At 33.1% G+C, this 23943-nt stretch overlaps 1 protein-coding gene across 9 annotated transcripts in view; it reads right to left on the reverse strand.

Moving 5' to 3' along the window:
* The window catches only part of LOC129061743 (sodium channel protein type 3 subunit alpha), an 80058-nt gene that overhangs the window by 17680 nt on the left and 38435 nt on the right, over positions 1-23943 (reverse strand). For all 9 annotated transcript variants that reach the window (XM_054562509.1, XM_054562507.1, XM_054562502.1 and 6 more), the window contains exons 14-19: positions 18305-18478; positions 16969-17325; positions 14030-14497; positions 3654-3774; positions 2378-2532; positions 782-955 (exon numbers count right to left, since the gene is read on the reverse strand). In XM_054562509.1, coding sequence (XP_054418484.1) covers positions 782-955; positions 2378-2532; positions 3654-3774; positions 14030-14497; positions 16969-17325; positions 18305-18478 — 1449 coding nt within the window. The remainder of the gene's footprint in view (positions 1-781; positions 956-2377; positions 2533-3653; positions 3775-14029; positions 14498-16968; positions 17326-18304; positions 18479-23943) is intronic.

Genomic DNA, 23943 nt, shown 5'->3' on the forward strand with positions numbered 1-23943 from the left:
CACCATGTGTTGTTGGGAGGTTGTGAAGCCTTGTACAATGGAATATACAGGTTACAAAAAACCAGGTGACTATCATTTTGCCCCAGTTCCTCTACATTGCTTGGAGTTAAAAAAAGAAAAAAAGGCTACAAGTTAGATTACATTATTGCCATGTTCCTATGACTACTCACCCCAGGGTAATCAGTTTCAGAGCAGGGCTCCTGCACCTGTTTGCACGGTAAATATCTGATTAGCTACTTGACTGTCTAACCACTGATTTAAGATTAGAAATACATTTCATTCTCTCCATGCATATGTAAATGGATGAATAAAGTATAGGTTATTTTAACATTACTTAATACTGTGTCCTCTAGTTAAGTGATTAAAGAGCAGTTCTCACAATTCCTGGCCCCAAATCCCTATTGATTTTACTTCCTTGAGATCTCTTTTTTTATTAAATTGCTAATAAGATAAATCTTTAGATTTGTCAACTAACAGAATATTTTAGCTATTCCTGCATTTGAGGTTCTTAACTTTCAGAAAAGGAAGAGCTCTCTACTTACGGCATGGAACACGTCTCTCTGTGTTTTACCACTGTCTTCATTTTTAGGACCTTTTCTGTTTTCATGGGACTTTTCTCATTTTTGCATTTATTATATATTTTTAAAAAGATAACTGCATAATTGTGTCAATGTTCGTGAAACAAGGCTCTCAAAAGTCAGGGTTTCAATTATAGAAATATATTAATTGTCAAACTTATCTCTTTAAAAATAATTTTATAAAAATTACGCAGTATACTTACATCAACGATCAAGAAATCTAGCCAGCACCAGGCATTAGTGAAATAGGTTTGAAATCCATAAGCTACCCATTTGAGAAGCATTTCCAGAATGAATATATAAGTGAAGACCTTGTCAGCATATTCTAGCATGGTTTTGATAGTCTTTCGTTGTTCAATATATATATCTTCAAAAGCCTGTGAATGAAGAATGCTTTTATTTACTTGAATGGCTTGCTTCTCCAAATATTTGATAAAATTGCTTAGTGTAATACTGGTCGCACAACACTAATTTGATAAGTATTAGCTAATATTAAAGAAGCATCAAACATCAGAAAAAAATTAAAAAAAATAAAACTAACACACAATGTTGGGGAGTATGTATCTTTACTGATTTAGTATGGGCTTTCTTCCTTGTCTCTCACACCAAATCTTTATTTTAATGACTGCTCCATAGGCTTGTTTTTAGAGAAGTAATATAAATTCATAAAAATAACTAGAAGTTTTGTCAATGAGGGAGAGACTTCGCCTATTCGAACCTTACCTTGAATGTTTTCCTGAATGATCTGGTTTATTTTAAAAGAATAAATTGATTAGACATAAAGAAAACAAGATGTACATTTACTTCTTGAATGTTAATGTGATTATTAGGGAGAATTGGATGGTATTTGATATGGAAGGTAACATAGTTACAGAATGTATCTGTAAATGGTTGTCTCAGAGAGAACATCTGTTAGATAAACACCAGATGAGAAATTCCATCTGGCTCTTCATGGTTCTGATTTATGAGGTCTGTCCAGAAAGAGTCCAACCATTGCTAACATAACAAGAATAGTTTGTGTAACGTTGATGTAACTTGGCCGCCAAAGAGAGTGGACTGGAATGCATATGTGTGAACAATGATGACTTTGCTGTACTAGTCAGTAGGGACAGGAGATGTCATTGAGTGAACATGTGTACTGTGTGGCCATTGCATTCGAAATAACTGAGTGAGTGGAAAACCAGATTTGCATCAAATATTGTGTTAGGCTTGAACATCCCTCCATGGAAACTATTACGATGATTCAGAAGGCTGCAGCCAAGGGCAACTGGTGATTGGCAGGTTCATCACAACGACGTGCCTGCTCATGCATCATGTCTCGTGCAATTTTTTGGTGAAACATCAAACCACCCAGGTGACTGAGTCCTTGTTCAGCCCAGATTTGGTGCCTTGTGGCTCTGGCTTTTCCCAAAACTATAACCTGAAAGAGATTTCAGACTACCGAAGAATTTCAGGAAAATACCATGGGCAGCTGATCACGATTGGGGGAACTGTGTAAGGTCCTAAGGTGCCTAGTTTGAAGGAGACTGAGGAATCATTGTCCTATGTACAATGTTTCTTGTATCTTGCATCTTCTTCAGTAAATGTCTCTACTTTTCATAGCACATGACTGGATATATTCTGGAACAGACCTCATATTCTGCACTGAATTTTGTGTAGATAAACCTTGGGTGCCAGGCTCTGCAAGGCATAGATATACCTCCTCTTTTGCCTCTTAAATGCGGAATATGCCTTTGGTGTTTTTGGAGAATAAGCTACTTTACTAGAACCAGATTTTTGCCAATATTCATTTCACTTACCAAAGCAGCACTACTAACAAGGATCATGAAGACAATGAAAGTCTCAAACCAGTTGTGTTCAACAATGCTGTAGCAAGTTTTCCGAAGATTCCACCAGACTTTTCCTTTGCCTTCTTCTATACTTACTTGACAGAATGGAAACTTTTTTATACATCCTAAAAGATAAAAGGAAATGTAGTAAATTAGAAAAATATATTCCAATCAGGCAAAAATAAACTTTGTTGATCTCTCCCCATCCCAGTCTCAGATCATCATTTCAGAGGGTAATGGTTACTCAGTTCCCTAGTTATCTGCAGCAATCTGCTATACAATGAATCATTTTCAGATTTAGGTATTGAGCCAGCTACCTAGAATTCAAGGAGTTACTTTACCAAAAGTTGTTTAAGTATAAATCGTTTCATTCTTTTACACTAGTTAGGATCTTTTTTTGCCACAAGGCCATTGATGAAAATAGTGTCTAAGAACACTACTCAAGGGTAGGGAAAAGCCACATGTTCAAATTGTTTATTCATTTTTTTATGTGGTCCTGGATTTTCACTTCCTTCTTTTCATGCACAGAAAATGCCCCTATCTTCCCAGGTATCAGCCACTGTCAGTTTCCCCAGGCGAATTTATTTTCAGCCTCAGTGCTTTTCTTAGCCACACCCATGACTCATTTTGTCAGTCAGTATCTCTATTCCTTTGCCTTCCCCCTCTTGCTTTCATGTTATTTCTAATTTCCATCTACTCTTCTACTCTATACTCTGAGCTTCCACTCATCAGATTAAATTCAGTCACATTGAATCAGCAAACCTTTATTGATTTGTATTCAAGACACTGCAGTGGTTGCTGTGAAAACAACGGTTCTCCCTGCCAAAGCTCTACAACACATCTACATTCCCAAATAGCTCTGGTCACAGCACAAATTAACCACTTGTGAAACTGTAAGGGATGGGGTGTAATTACTATAGCAACTATAAATCAAACCACATTGACAGTGAAGTCTGCAGGGATTTCTGAATCAATGAGATGACATTCCAGAATGCCATTTATCTCATAAGGTTAACTTCACATTCTGGAGAAATAAAACACATGACAAGTCATCTTAATTATTCAGGCAAAGTCACTGCTATAGTATAATCTGAAAACACAGATAAATGAACTTTTGGAAGAAGAGAGGAAAGCAAATATAAATATGCTGCACCATTTCTTTGAAATATTTCTTTCAAATGAGGCAGATTCAGCCTTTGTAAGGAAAGAAAAGAGATTACATTTAATCAGGTTAGAGCTTCTTTACCTTCAGTAAAACAAGCTTCTGGTTTAAGGTCTTCCTCTGGTTCAGTTTCAGCTTGTTCACCTTCTCGGGGTGGAGCAACATCAACTGTGCTTCCTTCAGATGAGCTGGTGGCATTTAATTTCTGGAAACAAAACCCCATTGCAAAGATGTAATTTTTTTCTTCACTTCTATTCAGTTAATTTGGAAATGCTCTGTCATGGTGTGAAAAAATGGTAGTGACAGCATTTGACTCTATTAACATTACTGATAATTATGTACTAATAATTTAACATAATTGATATCCTACTGTTCAAAACAATGTAAGTACTGACCTGATTCAGGCAATAAAAAATTTAGACATTATTCAATGTGGGAGATTTGGAAAGGGTGGATCATACTGATTAACTTGTTCTATGATTTATAGTTATTATGAATGCCATATGAAAATCATTTATTATATTACTACTCAGGTCAACTCAAGAATAGGTTGATAAAAGTTTATTATGCAGGCATCCACTACTGATTATGTTAATTAAAATGCATCAAATCAAATTGTAATTTCCACCTCTTCCAATGGAAATTTTCAGAGGGCAAAGAACATTACCAGTTGCCTGTAACTACTGTGCATGTTTCTGTAATTTTAGAAAAGGAGAATGGCTCATTAATATTAGTCACAGTCTTTATACTTCAATTTTGAGCTATATTTTTCCTCTGGCTTACATAATTTTCTTCTTACTTTACTACCAGAAAAATGATGGATCTCTCTCTCTTTCTGACCCCCCTCCCTCTCTCCCTCCCTCCCAACTGTTTAAATGAATTCAATACTTGCCAAAGATTCTAAATGGAAATTTCTTCATAAATGGCATTGTCCAGAATCTGTGTAGACTTATTAGGAGCACATTCTTAATTCAACATGTGATCAGGCCGTGGATTTTTCCATTAAATAAATCACTGTGACATGCCACATGGCTGGGAAGAGCCACTTTGTTACAAGGATAGATATCTAATAAGTACTCTGAGATCACTTGGGAAGACATTATGGATGTGTAATGCTTTATGAAAGCTGATGCAAAGACACAACATATAGCACAACCTAGGCAATGTAAAGCTTTTAGAATGAAAGAACAGTGCGTGGACATATAAATGGTTTAAAAACCTCTATTAACTTTAGTAGCTAAGCGGAAGGATCACTGTGCCCTAGTCTTCTGATAGAGTTAACGTGTTATTAAAAAAATTCCTGAATGACTCCCTAAACAGGCTTAAAATTTTAAACAGGTTTAAAATGGCTATTTACACACCCATCTGCGCCTCTTTAAGAGATGCCTCACATTCAGATTCACAAAAAACAGGACCGAAGAGTCATTTTAAATTAAATATTGGAAGAAATTTTGCTCAAAATTCTTGATTTATTGAAATTATAATGCAAATGTATTTTATAATGTGAGCTAATTGAATAGTAATATCTAGATGATGCTTTTTATGATGTTACTTTGAGGGTGAGGTTAATCAGGTGCAGCTAAATAGATTATGGAAATTACTTTAAATCAAAAAATAATTCTATAATAAAATACCTCTTAGCCCAGAGTATGCTACAGAGAGAAGCTCGACCACCATTTTGGGTTGACAGTTCATAGGATCATTATAGTACTAGAATTTTACCATTAAATTTTTCTACTTTTTGGAGAGGGGGCAAGCCATGACATATTTTCTTTATCCAGGACTATTTTTTCTTTTGGTAGCCAGGATATCTTTATTACTTAAAAAAAAAAATCCCAGGGAAGCTACTGCTAGATAGAATTGCAGCAGACTCAGCAACTAACTCCTACCAATTTCACTTGTTTTATGGGTTGGACACTATGACATTTAATGAGTGGCAACAATAATATCACAATATGATAACATCATAACTACATATATAACATCAGTAAGGAAACAATTTCTTTTGAGATTACTTATAAAAAGTTTTATGTTTCTTCTTCCTCTTGGTCAATCCAAGCTCAATAATTTCTTTTGAGCCTGGTCATGGTTCACTTCCCATGAAACCTTTATTTCCTGCATGATTTCTCCACACAAAATGTTATAGAATGGTTAGTCCATTATACTTGTTTGTTTTGAGCAAATATCCTCATAAGTATACACAAATTATGATACATAAAATTATATATTTCTGTACATATACATAAACACATATACCAAAAATGGACACACATATGCCAAATGGTCCAAGCATAGAATAGACACTAGTGTTGTTGAGTTTATGAAGAGTGAATAGATGAATGATTGCATTTCTTTATTACTCTTATGGAGAGAATTACAGTATTTAGAGAATTTCATCTCTCCATTTTGATATACAACTCAATTATGGTAGTGACAGTTTAATTGTGTTAAGAAATGCATTTCCTTCATAAATAGGAACTATTTAATTAATAATATTTTAGTGATAAAAACACATGACATTTCCAAAATGTTTCTCTAAAATATTGGCAGACATTTGATAAAGAAATATGAGGGGAAAATTAATAAGTATAGATGTATGTACACAAACAAATACACATATACTTTCCCATTTAAAAACTTTAGAAAATATACTCACCCTTCACTTTTCATTTTACCACTGTTAATATAAGTGTAAGATGTTTATTGTTTTGCATTATAACTGTCTGCCATATATTATACAGGTGTCATATATTTAAATACAAATATTTATTTAAAGCAAACCTTTCATAGCACAAGTAACTGTAGCTGTTAATTTGAAAGACAACTGAATCTACTGTTTACTAAATATTGTATATATTTTTATATTGATACTATCTTTAGGTTATAAACATTGGTGAATGTGGTTAATGTTTGGATATAAATAATTTTAATTTTCTACATAGCTGTGGAGACTATGCATTCAAAAATTGTAAAGAGAGTCAGTAGTGCATTAATTCACATCTATCTGCTTGGCATGATGAGGCATAACATGTGTTTTGAAAACAAGCGAGGAAAGAACTCTGCACATCTGTTCTCAAACAATCAGAACCCATTTTACATGGAGCATTGCCTCACTGTTACCAAGTTTCCTGATTATAAGGATAAACTCTTTAAAATTACACTCTGTAAAGCTCCTTAAGGAATGTTCAGACAGAGACTTGTAAAAGATAGTAGGTAGGCTAATATTCATTTCACTAAAAAGTGTTTTGTGGGAGGTTCCTTTCCCTATGGAGGTTGACATAAAGTTAATTCTTCTCAAATTAAGAATCAGGCTTATTTACATTATAATCTTCATGGGCCACAATTTTGTCATAAGAAGGTTATAAAAATACTGTATCAACTACACAAAAATTTTAAAAGTTTTTATATTTACCTACATTTATAAATTAATGTTTAGACTGACATTAAATTATAACAGTTTACCAATTAAAATATACTTCCTTATTGTTTTAATCACTGGATCCATACAGAATTTTGCTGCTGTATTTTTAAATCATTAATTTATACCATAGGAAACTACTTAAGCATTTAAAATTCTACACATTAATAAAATACTATCTACATAATCTAAACATTTTCTAAGTTCAACACTTTGACATTCATACTCTGGTAGTGTATACTTTGTGATACATTTTATCATAGCCATACCAAAATGACTTATTTAAAAGCACGTAACTGGTTTAAAAACAAGTGACTGGTGATAAATACAAAAAAATAACTTACTTTCTTTATATTGCCATAGCTGTGATACTACAACGATATAAAAAAAGGCGAAGAAAACCTTAAATGAGTCTTTTTTCATGTTAAGGAACTTGATGACTATACTGAATAACTAAAATTAATAATTGTTCTGAAGTAATTAGAAAGAATATATTTCGCTATATAGGCATAACAATACAAAGCTTTCATATTAAATAAACCACATAGTACAAGCTCAGACTTGTTTTCTTGTACTATTTTCTTCCTACCCCTCCAATATTGTATAGCACTTAAGGATAGACTCTTCCATCCCTTGTAGAAACTACTGACTCTACAGAGGGATGATGGCTTATGCTCCACAAATGCACACCGGAAAGCAGGTTTTAAGATGCAACATTCTCCAGGCCGAATTCAGCCGCAGAACACATGCCTGGCTGTAGCAGAAGCCTGGCGCAATGCCGTGGAAGCTGCACGCTGATCCAAGAACCATGCTCTCAAAGACATGGTCTCTGAATGTGAAGTTTTCAAGGTTAACAGCAAACACCACTCATAAGAAATGACAGAGTCAGCACCAAAGTTTTCCCCCTAAAAGCATGAACTTACACAGAAATTCCCCGTTATGATGAAAATTGCACTTGATTTTTATCCAATTAAATAATGAAATTTAACTTTCAGACATAGAAGAGAATGTTAGCAACTGGCCTACTTCCACTGAAATGCGCTCACATTTCATTTGTTTTCAGTCAGCTATCAAATGTTTGGCTCTCACAAATTGCCGAATTAAGAGGCAAAAATAAAAGATTCAGCCATTACAGATTGCCTTAAAAATCTACTCATTGATCCCAAAGCTTCTGGGTTTTGTCTTGCAAGTAGAAGAGGAGAATCTTTTGGTCATACATACTATCAGGGCCTTAGTCTGATCTTTTGGATATGCATATCCATATCTTGACTTATGATCATTCACTTGAGCCACACTGGGAGACCATTCAGTTGCTTGTGCAAGGCAGGAAGTACACGATTAAAACCAACAGTTCTCTTTTCTGGATCACTTATTGCATGATCAAAAACACAAACCAACTGTATTTGGTGTGGCCTGGACATATTTTAGATGTGCAATACCACCCAGTGCTCCTTTTATTTTAAAGTAGCCTTAATAAGGACTTAATAGATGAAACTGAAAATAATTATGTGGCAGTTGAAGAGTAACATAAAGGTGCATCTAGAGGACTTAAAAAAAAAGCTAGTTTATTTTGATAAGGTATAGAAAGATTGCCATCTAAGCCAGCCTTCACTGAGTTTTATTTCAGCTGAAGCATGCTGAAGCACCCAAACAGCTCCCTACAGTTGAGATGGGTTTAAAATGGCTATTTACACACCCACCTGTGCCTCTTTAAGAGATGCCTCACATTCAGATTCACAAAAAATGACTGAAGAGTCATTTTAAAATAAAAATTACATCAATCACCAGAGAGCGTATTTGTTCTATTTTTCATTAATAATCTTATTTCTGAATTTGTTGCATTCTACAGCTAATTCTCAGTTATTCCTAAAGAATAAGAGAGTATGTGTAAATTAAACCTAGAGACAACCCCAAATCTACCTGGATATTCTTTTTTCACCAAAAGCTTTGAAAATCGCCCATGTTCACGTACTTTTCACTTTTGCTTTGTAATTTCCCTCCCAGAACACTTAGTCAGGCTGAGAGGCCAATAAGCAATGATATCAACAGGAGAAAGTTGAGCCAAGAGAATAAACTAGAGATTTAGTTAATCCACAAACCTACAATAAAGATGCCCTTTACTCCTCAAAACAGCTATAATTAATAATCAAAAGTAGTAAATTTTCCAAGTCTCTTTTATGCCTGCTCAGTTGTGGGCAGAACATTTTAGGGAAAAATTAATGTAGATCAGGGAAACTTTTACAAATAGGTGCACTAGACCAATTACTTAATGACCAAGACACAAGGAACTTTTTTTATACCATAATGTGATGCTTCTCTTCTTTTAATTATTTTACAATGATCACTTAGGGTTTTGCAGACACATGATTTAACAACTTTCCTAAACTGCATGAGAATCCAAGATATGTAGTGCCCAAATGCATACAGACTATGGCCCTTCATATCCAAATATTTGTGATCACCCTACTCTCCTTTTAACAGAGCCTTTCCCAAAAGACATGAAAGCAAACATTTCCATCTGGAGCACATGAATTGGATGGGTTGAAAATTATATTCACAGATCTGAATATAATGATCTGAAAATGGAAGCACTATTTAAAAAAACATCTGAGGCTCATTTTGGTAATACAGTTTACTTATAAGGGCTGAATCAGTAAGAGAAGAAGTTGTTGACTTATTTTAATGAAATAAAAGCAGAAAAATAAAAAAATGCATGCTCTCAAGTTTTTGACTATATTGAGCTTTAAACATTCCTGTCATGTTTTAAAATAGATATAAATCCTATGAGCATGCAATTATTGCTTTTAAAAGTACAAAAAGACTACACTGGAAAACTTATTAGCAGAATCAGATACGATGTTGGGACTGCCCATCTTGCCTGACCATGCTGCAATGTGTCACACGATTCAGCAGAGAGCAGCTGGGCATGTCTAGCAGTTCCTTGCCATGGCAGCGGAAGGAACATAGCTGAGTAGCATGCAGTCAAAATTCATTTAGAAAGTGATTGTCCATGTACAACTTGCTTGGGTAACCTGGGTAAAAGTGGTGGCACGAATCTCTGGCTGGTTAAAAAAACACCAGAGCTGCATTCTTGATGGCTCCAGCTTGATTTTACCCCTGTGAGAAGTAAGAATGGTAAGCAGTGAAGGTCACAGTATGATAATGCTAGATTGTGCTTTGGAATTCAACTTCAAATACGATTCTTAAGAGCACTTACTCTGTATCCTTTACCTAGGAAGACAATGAAATTTTTTAAGAACTAAATAGTCAAAATCCAAAGTCATATAAAAATTCCAAGAAATCATGATTATGGGAATGTTAAAACTATAAAAACAAACAAAATTCTAGATTATATCTTGTCACAAGACTTGTATAATTCTAAGTTATTCCAAAATAAGATTAATATTGATATTTTGAAATCAATACTTTCAATTCTCTTACTTTTTTTCTTGTATAGCTTTATATTTGTTTCCATATCAGCCTATTTATGTTAGTGGTCCATATATATAGATACAATACATACATATATAATAAATATTATATAATGTATAAACCCGCAATTTACATTTTTATCTCCAAAAACTTCTGGGGATTATTTCCTGTGTTGCAACAGGATATAGTTTATTATGAAAGTGAATGGAAAGAATAAGCTAGGTAGATTTCAGACACCACCTAAATTTATGATTAATTTACTACCTATTCTTAAAGCAGAAATGTATTGAAAATTTTCCCTTCCTTTCTTCCTCTCTCTTCCTTCCTTCCTTCCTCCCTTCCTTCCTTCCTTCTTTCCTTCCTCCCTCCCTCCCTCCCTCCCTCTTTCCCTCCCTCTCTCCATTCTTTCCTCCTTTTCCTCTCTGTCTCTGTCTCTTTCTCTCTCTCTCTGAAAAATGTATCACTCTGCTGGGTTTAGCTTGTATGTTTTTCCATTTCGGCAGCAAAAAGATAGCATATTCTGTGCTTTCCAAAGCATGGCTCAATGTTCTATTCTGCCTTGTGATAAAAAAAAAAAAAAAACTAAGAAGCATGAACCAAAATGTCACTTTATGGGTATGTTTTTTTAATTGTGTGTGTCTGTGTGCATGCATGTAGTTAACTACTAAAAAAGAATAAAACAGCCAACATGAATCTGCATCTGAAAAGTTTTTAATTTCAGCAGTTTTCAAAAGTTTCAGATCAAAATTGAACTTTGCTGAAATTTATCTAAATTTTCTCTATACTCTTAGAACATGCTACTTTTTACTTTTAAAAAGAACAATGTATTTTTAATCTTTGTGTGATCATATATGAGAGTTGCCTTGCTACTTTTCCAGTATTTTTTTTTTGGTACTATTTTTAAAAACGATTTACATAAACCGTATTGTTCAGTTTAATTTTACAGCACAAAATAATTTGAAATTTTATGCTAGAAAAGTATTTAATTTCATATTTACTTCATACTTCATAAATACTTTGATTTATTTTCCCACAATATTATCTGTACATTTTGAAAAATTTCATTACATTTTGTAATTAGATTCCATGTATCCAAAATTAGCTTGAAAAAGATAGAATGCTTATATAAAAAGTCACCCAATAAGGAATTTTTGTTCAGATAAAATATTTTATAGGACTTGATAGTGAAGACATGGTGTCTCATTATTCCAAATTTATTACTTTTTAGCCATTAAAAAGACATGACAGTGAGGTGGTATTCTTCTAAGCAATCAAATATCTGTAGACATTGCTGCGTTTCTGAAGTATTCTGGAAACCAACTGTTTCCGGTATTTTGTTTCCATAGAGCCAGTGTGATAAAACCTATGATATCAATGTAGGAAAAGTTTCTCTACCTCTTTGGCTTTTCTGCCTCTTCTCAACTCCAAGCTAGTCTTGTCCCTGGTCTTCCCTTAATTCTTCTTTATAATTACTTCTTTAATCACCTACCCTAGTTCAAGAGAGCTGATAATTATGAAATCTGCCTTACTGACGCGATTTCCAAACCCTGACCTCTCACCCAGCCCCTGGGTCCAGACACTGTCACTTCTACTTCAGTATATCGCACGTAAATGGAATTCTTCCCATTCCCATGGAAACTTTGTAATCATTTCTAAAACATTTTAAGACAGTGGCATTACCACTTTTCCAATTTTCCAGATCGTTTCCTGGGTTTGTCAAATGGACACTTGGTCAGTTCTCATACTTGTTACCCTAGTCCAGAAGTTCCTCACTTCATTGCTATCAAATGATTGTTACTACATTCCCCACCACGCACCCACCTATCCCTTACTTTAAACTGTTTTATTCATTGATATCGAATAAATTTTCCTAAAATATCATTTTTTCTGTTGGTTTTCCCCTGCTTCAGGACAGTCAGCTCCTAACTGAGTATGCAGCCAATTCCAAACTTTCTGACTTAGTTCAGAGACTGTACAATTTGCAACTGTAATAAGTCACTCATCTAAACCTATTTTTGCTGATATCTTCTCAGCCAGTGCTTTATTCATGCTGACTGTTTCACTGTCTCACCTTTATTTAGTAGATTTTTGCTTTTACCTTTTTTTGGCCTACACTTTGAGGCTTATTTTAATTTTATCTCTTCCATTTAGCAACTTGTTATGTTCTTGCTATTCTCAATACCTATAACCTTATATTCAGTACTGTGGGATTAAACTTTTTAATGTCTTTAGTGATTTTGTGAGTTAGTGATAGCTTCCTCAAAGGTGTTGAGATTTCCCTGAAGGGTTTTGCTATGGTGTTAAACTCTTCCTTTGTCTTAGTATTCAGCAGAATGTGAAGTTAATAAAAGTGTTCAATGTTTATTAATTGGCATCTCCTCTTATATAAATCTACATCAGGAGATGGAAAATAAAATTAGAAGTGAATTCTTATTTTACTAGAATGGATAACATATAGATTAGAATTAAACTCACTAAGTAGACTTTGAGTGGAATTCAGAATAATAATCATATCATTTTGTATGTATTTTTACCTTTCCCAAAATATTTTCAAATTTACTATTATAATATATTTCAGCAGCTCTGAAATGCCTGAGAAGCAATCATGAGACTATGATTTTGTGATATTGTCAACTACTTATTACTTATACAAATTCTGCTGATACTGTTACTAAAAAAAAAATGGTTCCAAAATATGCTCACAAAATGAGGCATCATTGGTCTGATTCTTTGGGTGTCAGTACTGTACCCTCAAATTAAAACTTTCTTTTATAATTCCATGCTAGACATTTCTGACTGGTATGTTGGAAGTCCACAAATAAGTAATAGTAAAAATTTTAGTCCTGTTCTCCACAAGTATTGCAGAATTAATTCCATTAAGCTACTATTAGGAGGTCTAATCAATTCTTATACTGTAGGAACGATTCCTTTCTTTCTTTTCTTTTAAATAACTAGTAGCATGACAGTAAGAGCTGCTTTTCAGTCTACAATTTAACTGTAATCCTCAAGCAGAGCTTATCTAAGTACTTCTTAGTACTTCCAAATTCATCTGGAAGACCTTATAGATTAGTTCATCACTGACTGGGCAAAATATAATCAGTGCTATTTGTAGTTTTCTAATATATATAACACTTTAATAAATAAATAATACACTATCATAGTCAATAAGACTTTCAGAAGTGAACAAAAACTACATAAAACTTTCACATTAAAACAAATTATAACAAAGCCTTATATATTATAGAAAGTAAGGAGATGACACTCCCACAATGATCAATAAAATATGGTTCATCGACTTTTCTAAAAAGAATAATGTAGTTTAGAATAGAACATATTAAATAACATCTCTTTTTTGGAAAGCCATATTTTTTAATTGGACTTTCAAACTATCAAGAAAATGAATATACTAATTATTCAAAATAAAGATCTCTTATGGAAAGTTGGAATTTTGTTGAATGAGTTTCCCAATAAAGAATATCTCATACTTTTCTAATATTACCATTGATATACTTTCAATATACTTTTAAATAACAAACACAATAAAAATGCCAAATAACCATATTGTGCGGTTATTAAAAAAATACAACACAAAGTTTAAAAACAGTCTTACCTCTTTGCTTTCTTCTAGTTCTGACTCACTGCTGAACTCTTCAGTATTTAAGTTTTCGAAGTCAGACTCTCCAACAGCAATTGGCACTGTTACAGTGAGGCTGGGGTTGTTTATGAATGACATGTCATTTTCATCGATTACATACTTTTCAACACTGCTGCCAGTACCTACACCACTGGTGGTTCCGTTCCTATCTTTTAGATAATTAAGCTCTTTGCTTATTTCGATTCCAGTGTTATTAGATGTGCAGCTGTCTATTTTGTTGCCTTCCTGGATTTCTATAACTTTTGGCTTTCTGAAAAATGTTTTAAGGAAACAATCCCGTATCTTATTTTTCACATAATCAATTCCCTTCTGCATCCTTCCTATTGCAATCTGGAGATTGTTCATTTCATTATCATCATCAGTAGCAGCAAGATTGTCAGAGCTAAATGAACTTAACAATAAGGCCAGAAAAAGGTTCAGAACCTAAAACAGAAAAGAAAATTTGCTACGTTAATATTGATGTATGCATAAATATATAATAGCTTTAGAAATAAACTCATAGAGAAAGAGAGGGAGAGAAACATCAATGTGAGAGAGAAACATCAAATCAGCTGCGTCTCATACCTACCGCGACCTGGGACTGAACGTGCAACCCAGGCACGTGCCCTGCCTGGGAAGTGAACCGGCAAACTTGGGGTTTGCGTGACAATGCCCAACAAACTGAGGCACACCAGTCAGGCCGTCTTAAAAATTCATAGATATTTGCTAAAATTAATTCCCTGAAGGGTTTTGCTATGGTGTTAAACTCTTCCTTTGTCTTAGTATTCAGCAGAATGTGAAGTTAATAAAAGTGTTCAATGTTTATTAATTGGCATCTCCTCTTATATAAATCTACATCAGGAGATGGAAAATAAAATTAGAAGTGAATTCTTATTTTACTAGAATGGATAACATATAGATTAGAATTAAACTCACTAAGTAGACTTTGAGTGGAATTCAGAATAATAATCATATCATTTTGTATGTATTTTTACCTTTCCCAAAATATTTTGGGAAAGGTAAATGCTTCATTGCTTATTGTATTTCAGACACCATGTCTCAATTACACACTAATAAGGGACCTGCTATCTTCTACCTGCTTTAAAAGCAAAATGGAAAAACAAACTTCTTCTCCTTCCTACTGAGGACAGTGGGAAACCAGAGCTTCTAAGATTTAAATTGTGTCTACTCAGGGTTAGTAGTGAAAGATAAAATCCCAGTTTTATGGGTTTGGCCAATAACAAAAATTATTTTTTCACTTTAGTCATTTTACCAGTTTGTCTAGGGAATGTCTAGCTTTGTGTTTATTTTATTTTTTAGGATATTATTTATTTATTTTTAGAGAGAGGGGAAGGAAGGGAGAAAGAGAGGGAAAGAAACACTGATCAGCTGCTTTGCAAATGCATCTCACCTGGGGACTGAACTCGCAACCCAGGTATACGCCTTGACCTGGGGTTGAACTGACAACCTTTTGCCTTGTGGGATGATGCCCAGCCATCTAAGCCACACCAGTCAGGGATAGCTTTGTGTTTAAATAATTAATTAATTTCTTGAAATAGCCCAGTAATATGTTATAACAATATACTTGAAATATAAATTCCTTTGTCCAATGGACACAAACTTTTATAACAGCAGAAATTTCTAAATTTATATAACATTAAACTTATAACCAATTATATAGCACATTTCCCATCAATATGCTTTGAAATTTATGTGTCCAAATAGTTCAACAGATGGAGAAAAATCCAAAATTATTCCTAGGCTTATACTAGACCCATAAAATGCAAATTACTTTTCTCTTTCCTCTTTTTATACAGAAACTATGAGGAAATCTTAACCCTCAGAGTATCACTGGGATGCATGGGGGAAACTATCTAATTAACTAATAAATTATGACTAATACAGGAATAATTAATCATAGCTGATGCAAAAGGAAATTTATTTATAAGAATATTTTTAGCTTGAAATGTAGTTATTGAGTTTTTAAAAACACTGTAGGAAGATACATGCAAATAAAAAAACCCAGTTTGTTTCCTTATTTTGGTATAAGATTTTTGTTCAGAATCTAGAGCTTCTTAATTTACTATTCTCAAAAAATAATTGCTTTTCCACAGATATTCCACAATATTCTTTTAAGCATTCTTATTTGGAATGTATCTCTCAAAGTAAAAGTCTAGTATGATAATATAAAGAAATGCTTTGTCTACACACGATTGAAAAATTTAAAATTAAAACATAAATATACAAACTATGCTTTTACCTTAGTGTTTTTAAATAACACCTAAAAGTCTTTTAAATCTAATCAATGTCTATACATATGAATAACTTAAACTATAATAATTTATTTTTCTTTAAGAAGGCAAATGCAGGAAAGAATATATTCAGTCCTTTTCCAAGTTATTTGAATAATTACAACATATAGTTCGAAATTTGCCTTCAAAATTTGGTAATATGCCACCTTACTCTTTGAGTAAGGAAGCAATATGAACTCTGAATTTATAAAGAGTATCTTCAACATAGGATAGATAATTGTATTTTTAGATTTATTGGAGATTATTATTTTATCAAAATAATAGAAGGATAAAAATAATTCAGGCTATATAATATTATAATACAGTTAGTTTTGATTATAACAACATTTCTTTGAAGGAAGAAAAACTAACATGTTTTCCCCCAAACTTTCAGATAGACCTCACTTAATCATCACATCAACCACAATATTTCAGTTTCGTTATTCTAGTTTCAGAGTTTGGAAATTTGAGATGTAAAGTAACTGGCCCATGCTTAGAGTGCCAGCACTGGGATTTGAGTTTAGATAATTGATGATAAACCAGAGATACGTCACCTGTGTCAGGCTGCTTCTATCTACTGTCTGATCTTGTTCTTAATTATGAATATTTGTAATACGTACGTACCACGAGGTTTCCAATGACCATGACCAACATGAAAACAATAAGGCACATGGTTTGGCCAGCGACCTCCATGCAGTCCCACATGGTCTCTATCCACTCTCCACACAGCACGCGGAACACAATCAGGAAGGAGTGGAAGAAGTCATTCATGTGCCAACGCGGGAGCTTACAGTCGCTGTCAATCTTGCAGACACATTCTTTGTAGCTTTTACCGAAGAGCTGCATGCCGACCACGGCAAAAATGAAGACGATGATGGCCAGCACCAAGGTGAGGTTTCCCAGGGCCCCCACGGAATTACCGATGATCTTAATTAGCATGTTCAGGGTGGGCCAGGATTTTGCCAATTTGAAAACTCGGAGCTGTAATCAAGTAAAAAGGTTCTCTTAGTATTAATCATGATTTTATTTTGGAAGTTAGTTAGACATCATTTTATTAGTACATCATATTAGTACCATCCTCCGAGAGATATAAAATTGGATACAAAAATCTCAAAACATACTAAACAAACTTAAATGCAGAAAAAAATGATGTTATTGCGATTATAATTCAAATCATGATAATATTTAAACCCAAAAATAAAACAGATAAAATATTTTAGATGTGAAAAAACATTTCTGATTTCTGAGGTATCAACAGATACATCTATGAAAACAAATCAATATTTCAATTAGAGATATTGTGAACTTAGCCAACTAATATCACCCTCACACTATATTTTGAGAATAGAAAATAAAATTTAAAATATGAGTTACATATTTTAATGCACATTTTAAAAATAAAGGTAAAATACTCTAATAAAAACTTATATAAGGCTTTCTTTCAACTTGAAAAAATACACATTTTACTTAATTTCCAATAAAATTTTACATATTTTTTAATAAATTTTTTTGTAGCACTCAAAAAAGTTTTTTTTATCACTAAAGTGCTGATGGTATTAAATATTTTCTACATGTACCTCTGAAATAGCTTCCATGAATATAAGATTGATACAAAGCTAAGATTAACTGGGGCCTAAAATTTTTATTGGCATTTCTTTATAGACTTTAAAAGGAAAAAAGTTAATGAATTTAAAACATAATTTCATAATCACATAAGTATTTTTAAATGTGTCCTATATAGCTAATCATTACGAAGAATTTCAACCATTTTTATCATTCTTAGAAAATAGTCACACAACTTTAAGGAGAACATTTATACATTTTCTTAGAATACTACATATGTTGGTATAAACTTAAAAAATCTTTAAAAGTAAGTTATTATGTAAATACATATCGATTCACTTTCAGAATAAATGTTCTCTTAACAAAAGACAAAAATATAAACGTTCTATGCAGATACCAGTCTGAATGATCTCAGTACAGACAATCCCTCCACTTTGGACAGGCCAAGCTCCATCAAACTGAGACTGACAATAATTCCATCAAAGATATTCCAGCCCTCTTGGAAATAATAATATGGATCCATGGCAATGATCTTGAGAACCATTTCTGCTGTGAAGATCCCAGTGAAGACCTAAAATAAAGAAATGTGACAAATTGTTATAAGTTTAGTATTTCATTTTAGGGAAGTATTCTAGGTAGATTTGTTTTATTTAATGAATCTAATAGATATCCAGGAAAATGTTGAATTTCAAATATTTCATTGCCCTAGCCAGGTAGCTCAATTGGTTAAAGTGTCATCCCAATATACCAAGGCTGAGGGTTTGATCCTTGGCGAGGATACATACAGAAATCGACCAATGAATGCCTCAATGAGTGGAACAACAAATAGATGTCTCTTTCTCTCTTTCTCTCTCTCTCTCCTTTCTTCTCTCTCTCTAAACTCAATAAATAAAAAAATTTCATGATCTACATTTTAAATTTGTTAAAACCAAAGGGGAAGAGCTGAGGGAGGGAAGGTGGGAGGGGGCAAGGGAAAGAGGGGGAAGGCAGAGACAAATGTATTTAAAAAGTAAATAAATTAATAAAAAAAAAAAAAATAAATAAATTTGTTACTACATAATAACTACTGAATCAGTGCCCTTTTTGGTACACTATGCATACTTCTACTATAAGCACAATATTGTTTTTTTACCATTGTTTTATTAGGAAGAAATCTATATGCTATTGGAAGTTACACAAAAAATATTTTAAATTTAGTAAAAACCATATTTTGTTCCTGATTTTTGTTTTTTAAAGAGACATCATCTTACTTCTGTGACTGTAAATATTCCTGATAGAAGAGTGAATTTGCCACAAATATTTTATAGTAATGATCTGTGGATGCATGCCTCAAAATTAAGGTTAACAGATTAATTGAGCAAGGCACTGCAGATTTAATTGAAAACAGCTGAAGAACATCCTCAGTATACATACATCGTAATTAAGATTAATAAATTATTTGAGTGATTGGGTGAATGTCTATTTGACAATAAAATGAAAAACAATGAGGCCCTGGCCAGGTAGTTCAGTTGGTGAGAGCATCGACCCTATATGCCAAGGTTGCAGGTTCTATCTCCTGTCAGGGTGCATACAAGAGGCAACCAATGAATGCATAAGTAAGTGGAACAACAAATCAATGTTTCTCTTTCTCTCTTCTTCTCTCTCTAAAAATCAGTAAAAAACTTTTAAAAATTAAAAAATGTTAGAAAACAATGAAACATACAAAATTTGTTTTTTAAATTCAAAACCACAGGCAAAGAGACCCAAAGACATGAAGGGTTATGAAATTACTCTGGCAAAAAAAAAATTCTTTTAAAGCAGTTCTCATGTTTAAGTATAATTAAGAGCTGCATTTTATGACTGTAAAGTCAAACTTACCATTTACCAAGGTAAATCAGCCTTTACCTTGGTGGAACTCTGTCAAAGTAACAGTATCAAAATTATTTGGTTTCCTAAAACATTATATTAATTTACAAACTTTGACACACTTTTACTAATATGTAAATGCAGCTAACCCTTCATTTTCCCAATCACAGAAAGGCCTTAGGGAAATACTTATCCAGAAAAAAAAATCTTCAGTTCATCATTTATTCACTCAAATGGAAATAAAAGATATTTCGAGCAAGTGTGGTACATGAAAATCCAGATATATTGTGGAATGCACAATGAAAAATGATTTTTTAATTTTATAGAATGACTCACTGTGGGTTTTTTCCCCTGGTGAATGTAAAATAAGTTCTGATTTATACAACTATTTCTTATGTAAAGTTTCAGAAGCAGCCACTCTTTGAAATAGGTAGCTTAATTATAGAAATATATTAAATTAAACTATCCATAAAAGAGAAAATATTCAAGGAAAGAAAAATCTCAAGGATTGAGGGTGGGAGGTGGGGGGATGGGGCAGGGGAAAATGGAGGTGGGAAGGTGGAGACAACTGTACTTGAACAAGACTAAAAATAAATAAATTAAAAAAATTTAATCTCAGCATGGCACTTCTCTTTAATAATAACATTTTATTTACAATTGGGAATTTAAAATCATAGCCATTTATAGCTTTAAATGTTTTCCATTTAGACCTAAAAACCAATAGGATTGTTCATGGTACATTTTAATCTAGGTTTAGCATTGTCAGTAAGTAAAAATTTTTAGAAAGTCTTCTTCATTCAAGCTCAGGTCAACCAAGAATACTGAATATGATGTCATTTATGTACTTTTAAAAGTCCATCAAAAAAATGCTAACAGCCTTGACTGGTGTGGCTCAGTGGGATGGGTGTGGTACCGAAAACTAAAAGGTTCTGTTCCCAGTGAAGGCACATGCCTGGATTGTAGGTAAGGTCCCTGGTTGGGGGTTTGTGAGAGGCAACCGATCCATGATTCTCTGGCACATCAATCTTTCTCTCCTCTCCCTCTCCCTTCCTTCCCTCTCTCTAACAATACATAAATAAAATCTTTTAAAAATGCTAACAACAGAAAGAACTGGCAGCCTCTGGATACATATAGTATTACATATATAACACCCATATGTGGTTTATAAATAATGCTAATGTATGGGTCATAAGCATACATTTTCTGTATAAAAAAATAATTAAGACCCAGGCAATTAACAAAAAAAAATAATAGAATGTGTATTATTTGGACTCTGTCTAATTATATCTTGTCTACTCCACACATTTTTTTGTCTTTTGAAACTTTGGATGATGTTGTTCTGTAGCCATTTATTCATTCATTCATAAAAAGTTTCTGAGCATCTAATAAATGGTAGATATGCTAGCTATAAAAATACAATAGTAATTAAGGCATACAAACCTGAAATTGCATAAGACAAGTTCATTTAGGCTGATGCATTTCTTACGGCCAGTGAATATATAGGCTTTCTAAAACCAACTTCTTTAAGGAGGAGATAAGTTTAGTGAAAAGTTCCTAATCTATTTTATGTGATGATATATGACGGTAAAAATGCAATTGCTAAGGATGAGAATGAGAATCTCTTGTGAGTCTGGACATTTTGGAGTTGTTTAGGGGGGACACAGGGATGGGGATGATCAAATGTTAGGGGTTAAGTTCTCAATTCAAGGATGGAAAGCTTAATAGGTTGAATACCATGGAGTATTTACTTGGACAGAGTGGAAAGTTCTGTTGATTTACATTAAAAAGAAATGTTTATTCAAAAGGCTGAAGTTCTCATATTGATCAGTTTGCTCTACGGAGCCTCTCCTTGCTCACACTGATGTTCCATTCCTTTGTGCTGTGTTTTGTGTAATTATAGCCTTTTGCTCCATTATTACTAGCCTCTGTTTTTAATGGTTTTAGCTTTATTATTCCCATGCCTTTTGAATATGCATATTTGCATATTCATTGTTGATTTATTTTTCATTTTGGATGAAGTTGAAATATAATTAAAAATGATGATAAATTATTTTATATTTGTGAGTTTCATATCCCTCATCTGTCAAACAATACTTATTGAGATGATTTATCAGGTCTGTGTCTAAAATTCCTAGACTTCTATCAGTGTTGTATCACTTAGCAAATTTTATTCAGAATTTGGTATACACATGATTATTGTTACATAAGTGTTTTATTGCAAATTGATAGTTTGGAAATGACAAGAGAATATTATTATTTTATTATACCAGGGAAGGAGTTAGAAGCAAAATAGCACTCCATTAATGCAAGGGGCATCCCAGGTGAATTCTACGATTGGGCTCCCAAGTGTTTTATCATTCAATAAATGAGTCATTATTTTTCTTTCAAAGAGTTATCATATTTCTGATATTTAAAAAAAAGTCCTATACCACATCATTTAATTAAAATAATTTAGCTAATTTTGTTACTTTAGGCTTTTATTTCCTAATAGACTGTAAGATCCTTAGAACAAGGACCATGTTCTGAGTTCCATTCTGGGTTTAGCAGAATAAGGACATATCATGGACCCTTAATCACTGGTTACAATGAGGGTTATAATAAGAAAAGTAACTAGTTTGTAGGAGCTTCAAATCTTTGTCTATATTCCTTGAAGAAAGAGTTTCAAGTTAGTTGGAAATGTTTGTGTGATGAAGAGGTTGTCTAACCTACTATGATGATTTGGAGGATTCCTTGCTTAGACAATCCCTAAGGTGGGTACTTGGGTTTTATAATGGTCAAAACAGGATCAAAAACAAAAACAGAACAGAACATTTTAGAGAAACTCAATAAAAATCTGAGGTCTCTTGACACATATTTATTCAATCTAATCAACAGAGAAGTGATGTAATTTTTATATGCACAAGAAACAGAATGCAAAAGGGACACATTAATCTAAGTAAAGACTGAAAGTTATGGCAACTATTTTATGGGACATTTTTTGCTAATCAGTTCAACCTCTATGATCTTATTTATAAGGCAATATGCAGTTATTTGAACAGTAATAAACTAGTCCACAGAAATTCTAAACTTGTTTTAATGAATAAACTATAAACCACAAAATTTGAAATGCATATGCTAAGCGAAATAAGCCAGGGGGCGAAAGACAAATACCATATGATCTCACCTATAAGTGGAACCTAACCAACAATACAAAGATGCAGGGAAAATAAGACCAACAACACTGAAAGGAAAAGAAATCAACAGAGACAAGAGGGAAGGAGGGAAGCGGGGTGGGGAAAAGGAAGGGAAGGGGAAAGTCAAGGAACATATAGCAAGGACTCATGGACAAAACCAAAGAAGAAGAGCTGAGGGAGGGAAGGAAGGAGGGGGCAAGGGAAAGTGGTGGGGGGTGGGCAGAGACAAATGTATTTGAAAAAGAAATTTAAAAAAAATTTGAAATGCAACCATCCAAGATATATAATATAATCAAAGTCAGCTAAGTACCCATGATATAAGGAATATATTATTTATACATCTAAATATATATTTTATAAGATGTTTATATGTGAAATACATAGTATTTTTCATATATAAACATTTATTATAAAGTTGTTTATATCAAATAATATATGATATGAGAAATTAAACTTTAAAATGCTTTAGAAATATAAGACATTATTATTAATAATAATAAAGAGCTATCAACCAATAGGAACAGTCAGTTTATACATCTTCCTACTCTTATGGTTAAAAATAGTTAATTCAAATCTGTTCCCTGTCATGTATGTCCTCCATCTTGATGAGCTTTGTTTCCCCATCACTGATATCAATTTACCAATGGTTCTATCAGCCATCAGGCTTCCACCTAACTTCCCTACATCATTATCTTTGTTGCTCCTCCTAAAGTTATAGAATTTCAGAACTGGAGGGGAATTTACCAGAACATGAAAAGTTATCTAGTCCAACAATTGTATTCATGAGAAAACAAACCCAGAAATCTAAGTGACTTTTTCAGGACCACCCAGATGTTTAGCATTGACACAGGATTTGGACCCAGATTTGGTGCTTTGGTCTAGTGCTTTTCCATTTGATTATCCTATAATCCAGCCTCTCTTATCCTGTGCTTCTATACTCAATTTCTTCAACATTGGAATTCTATAAAACCTCAATTTCCTGCTTCACTCAGATAAATATTTTCCTTTGTTTGTTCAA

Source organism: Pteronotus mesoamericanus, unplaced genomic scaffold, assembly GCF_021234165.1.
Source record: "Pteronotus mesoamericanus isolate MK-2021 breed Mesoamerican mustached bat unplaced genomic scaffold, CSHL_Meso_final scaffold_651, whole genome shotgun sequence".
Lineage (NCBI taxonomy): Eukaryota > Metazoa > Chordata > Mammalia > Chiroptera > Mormoopidae > Pteronotus > Pteronotus mesoamericanus.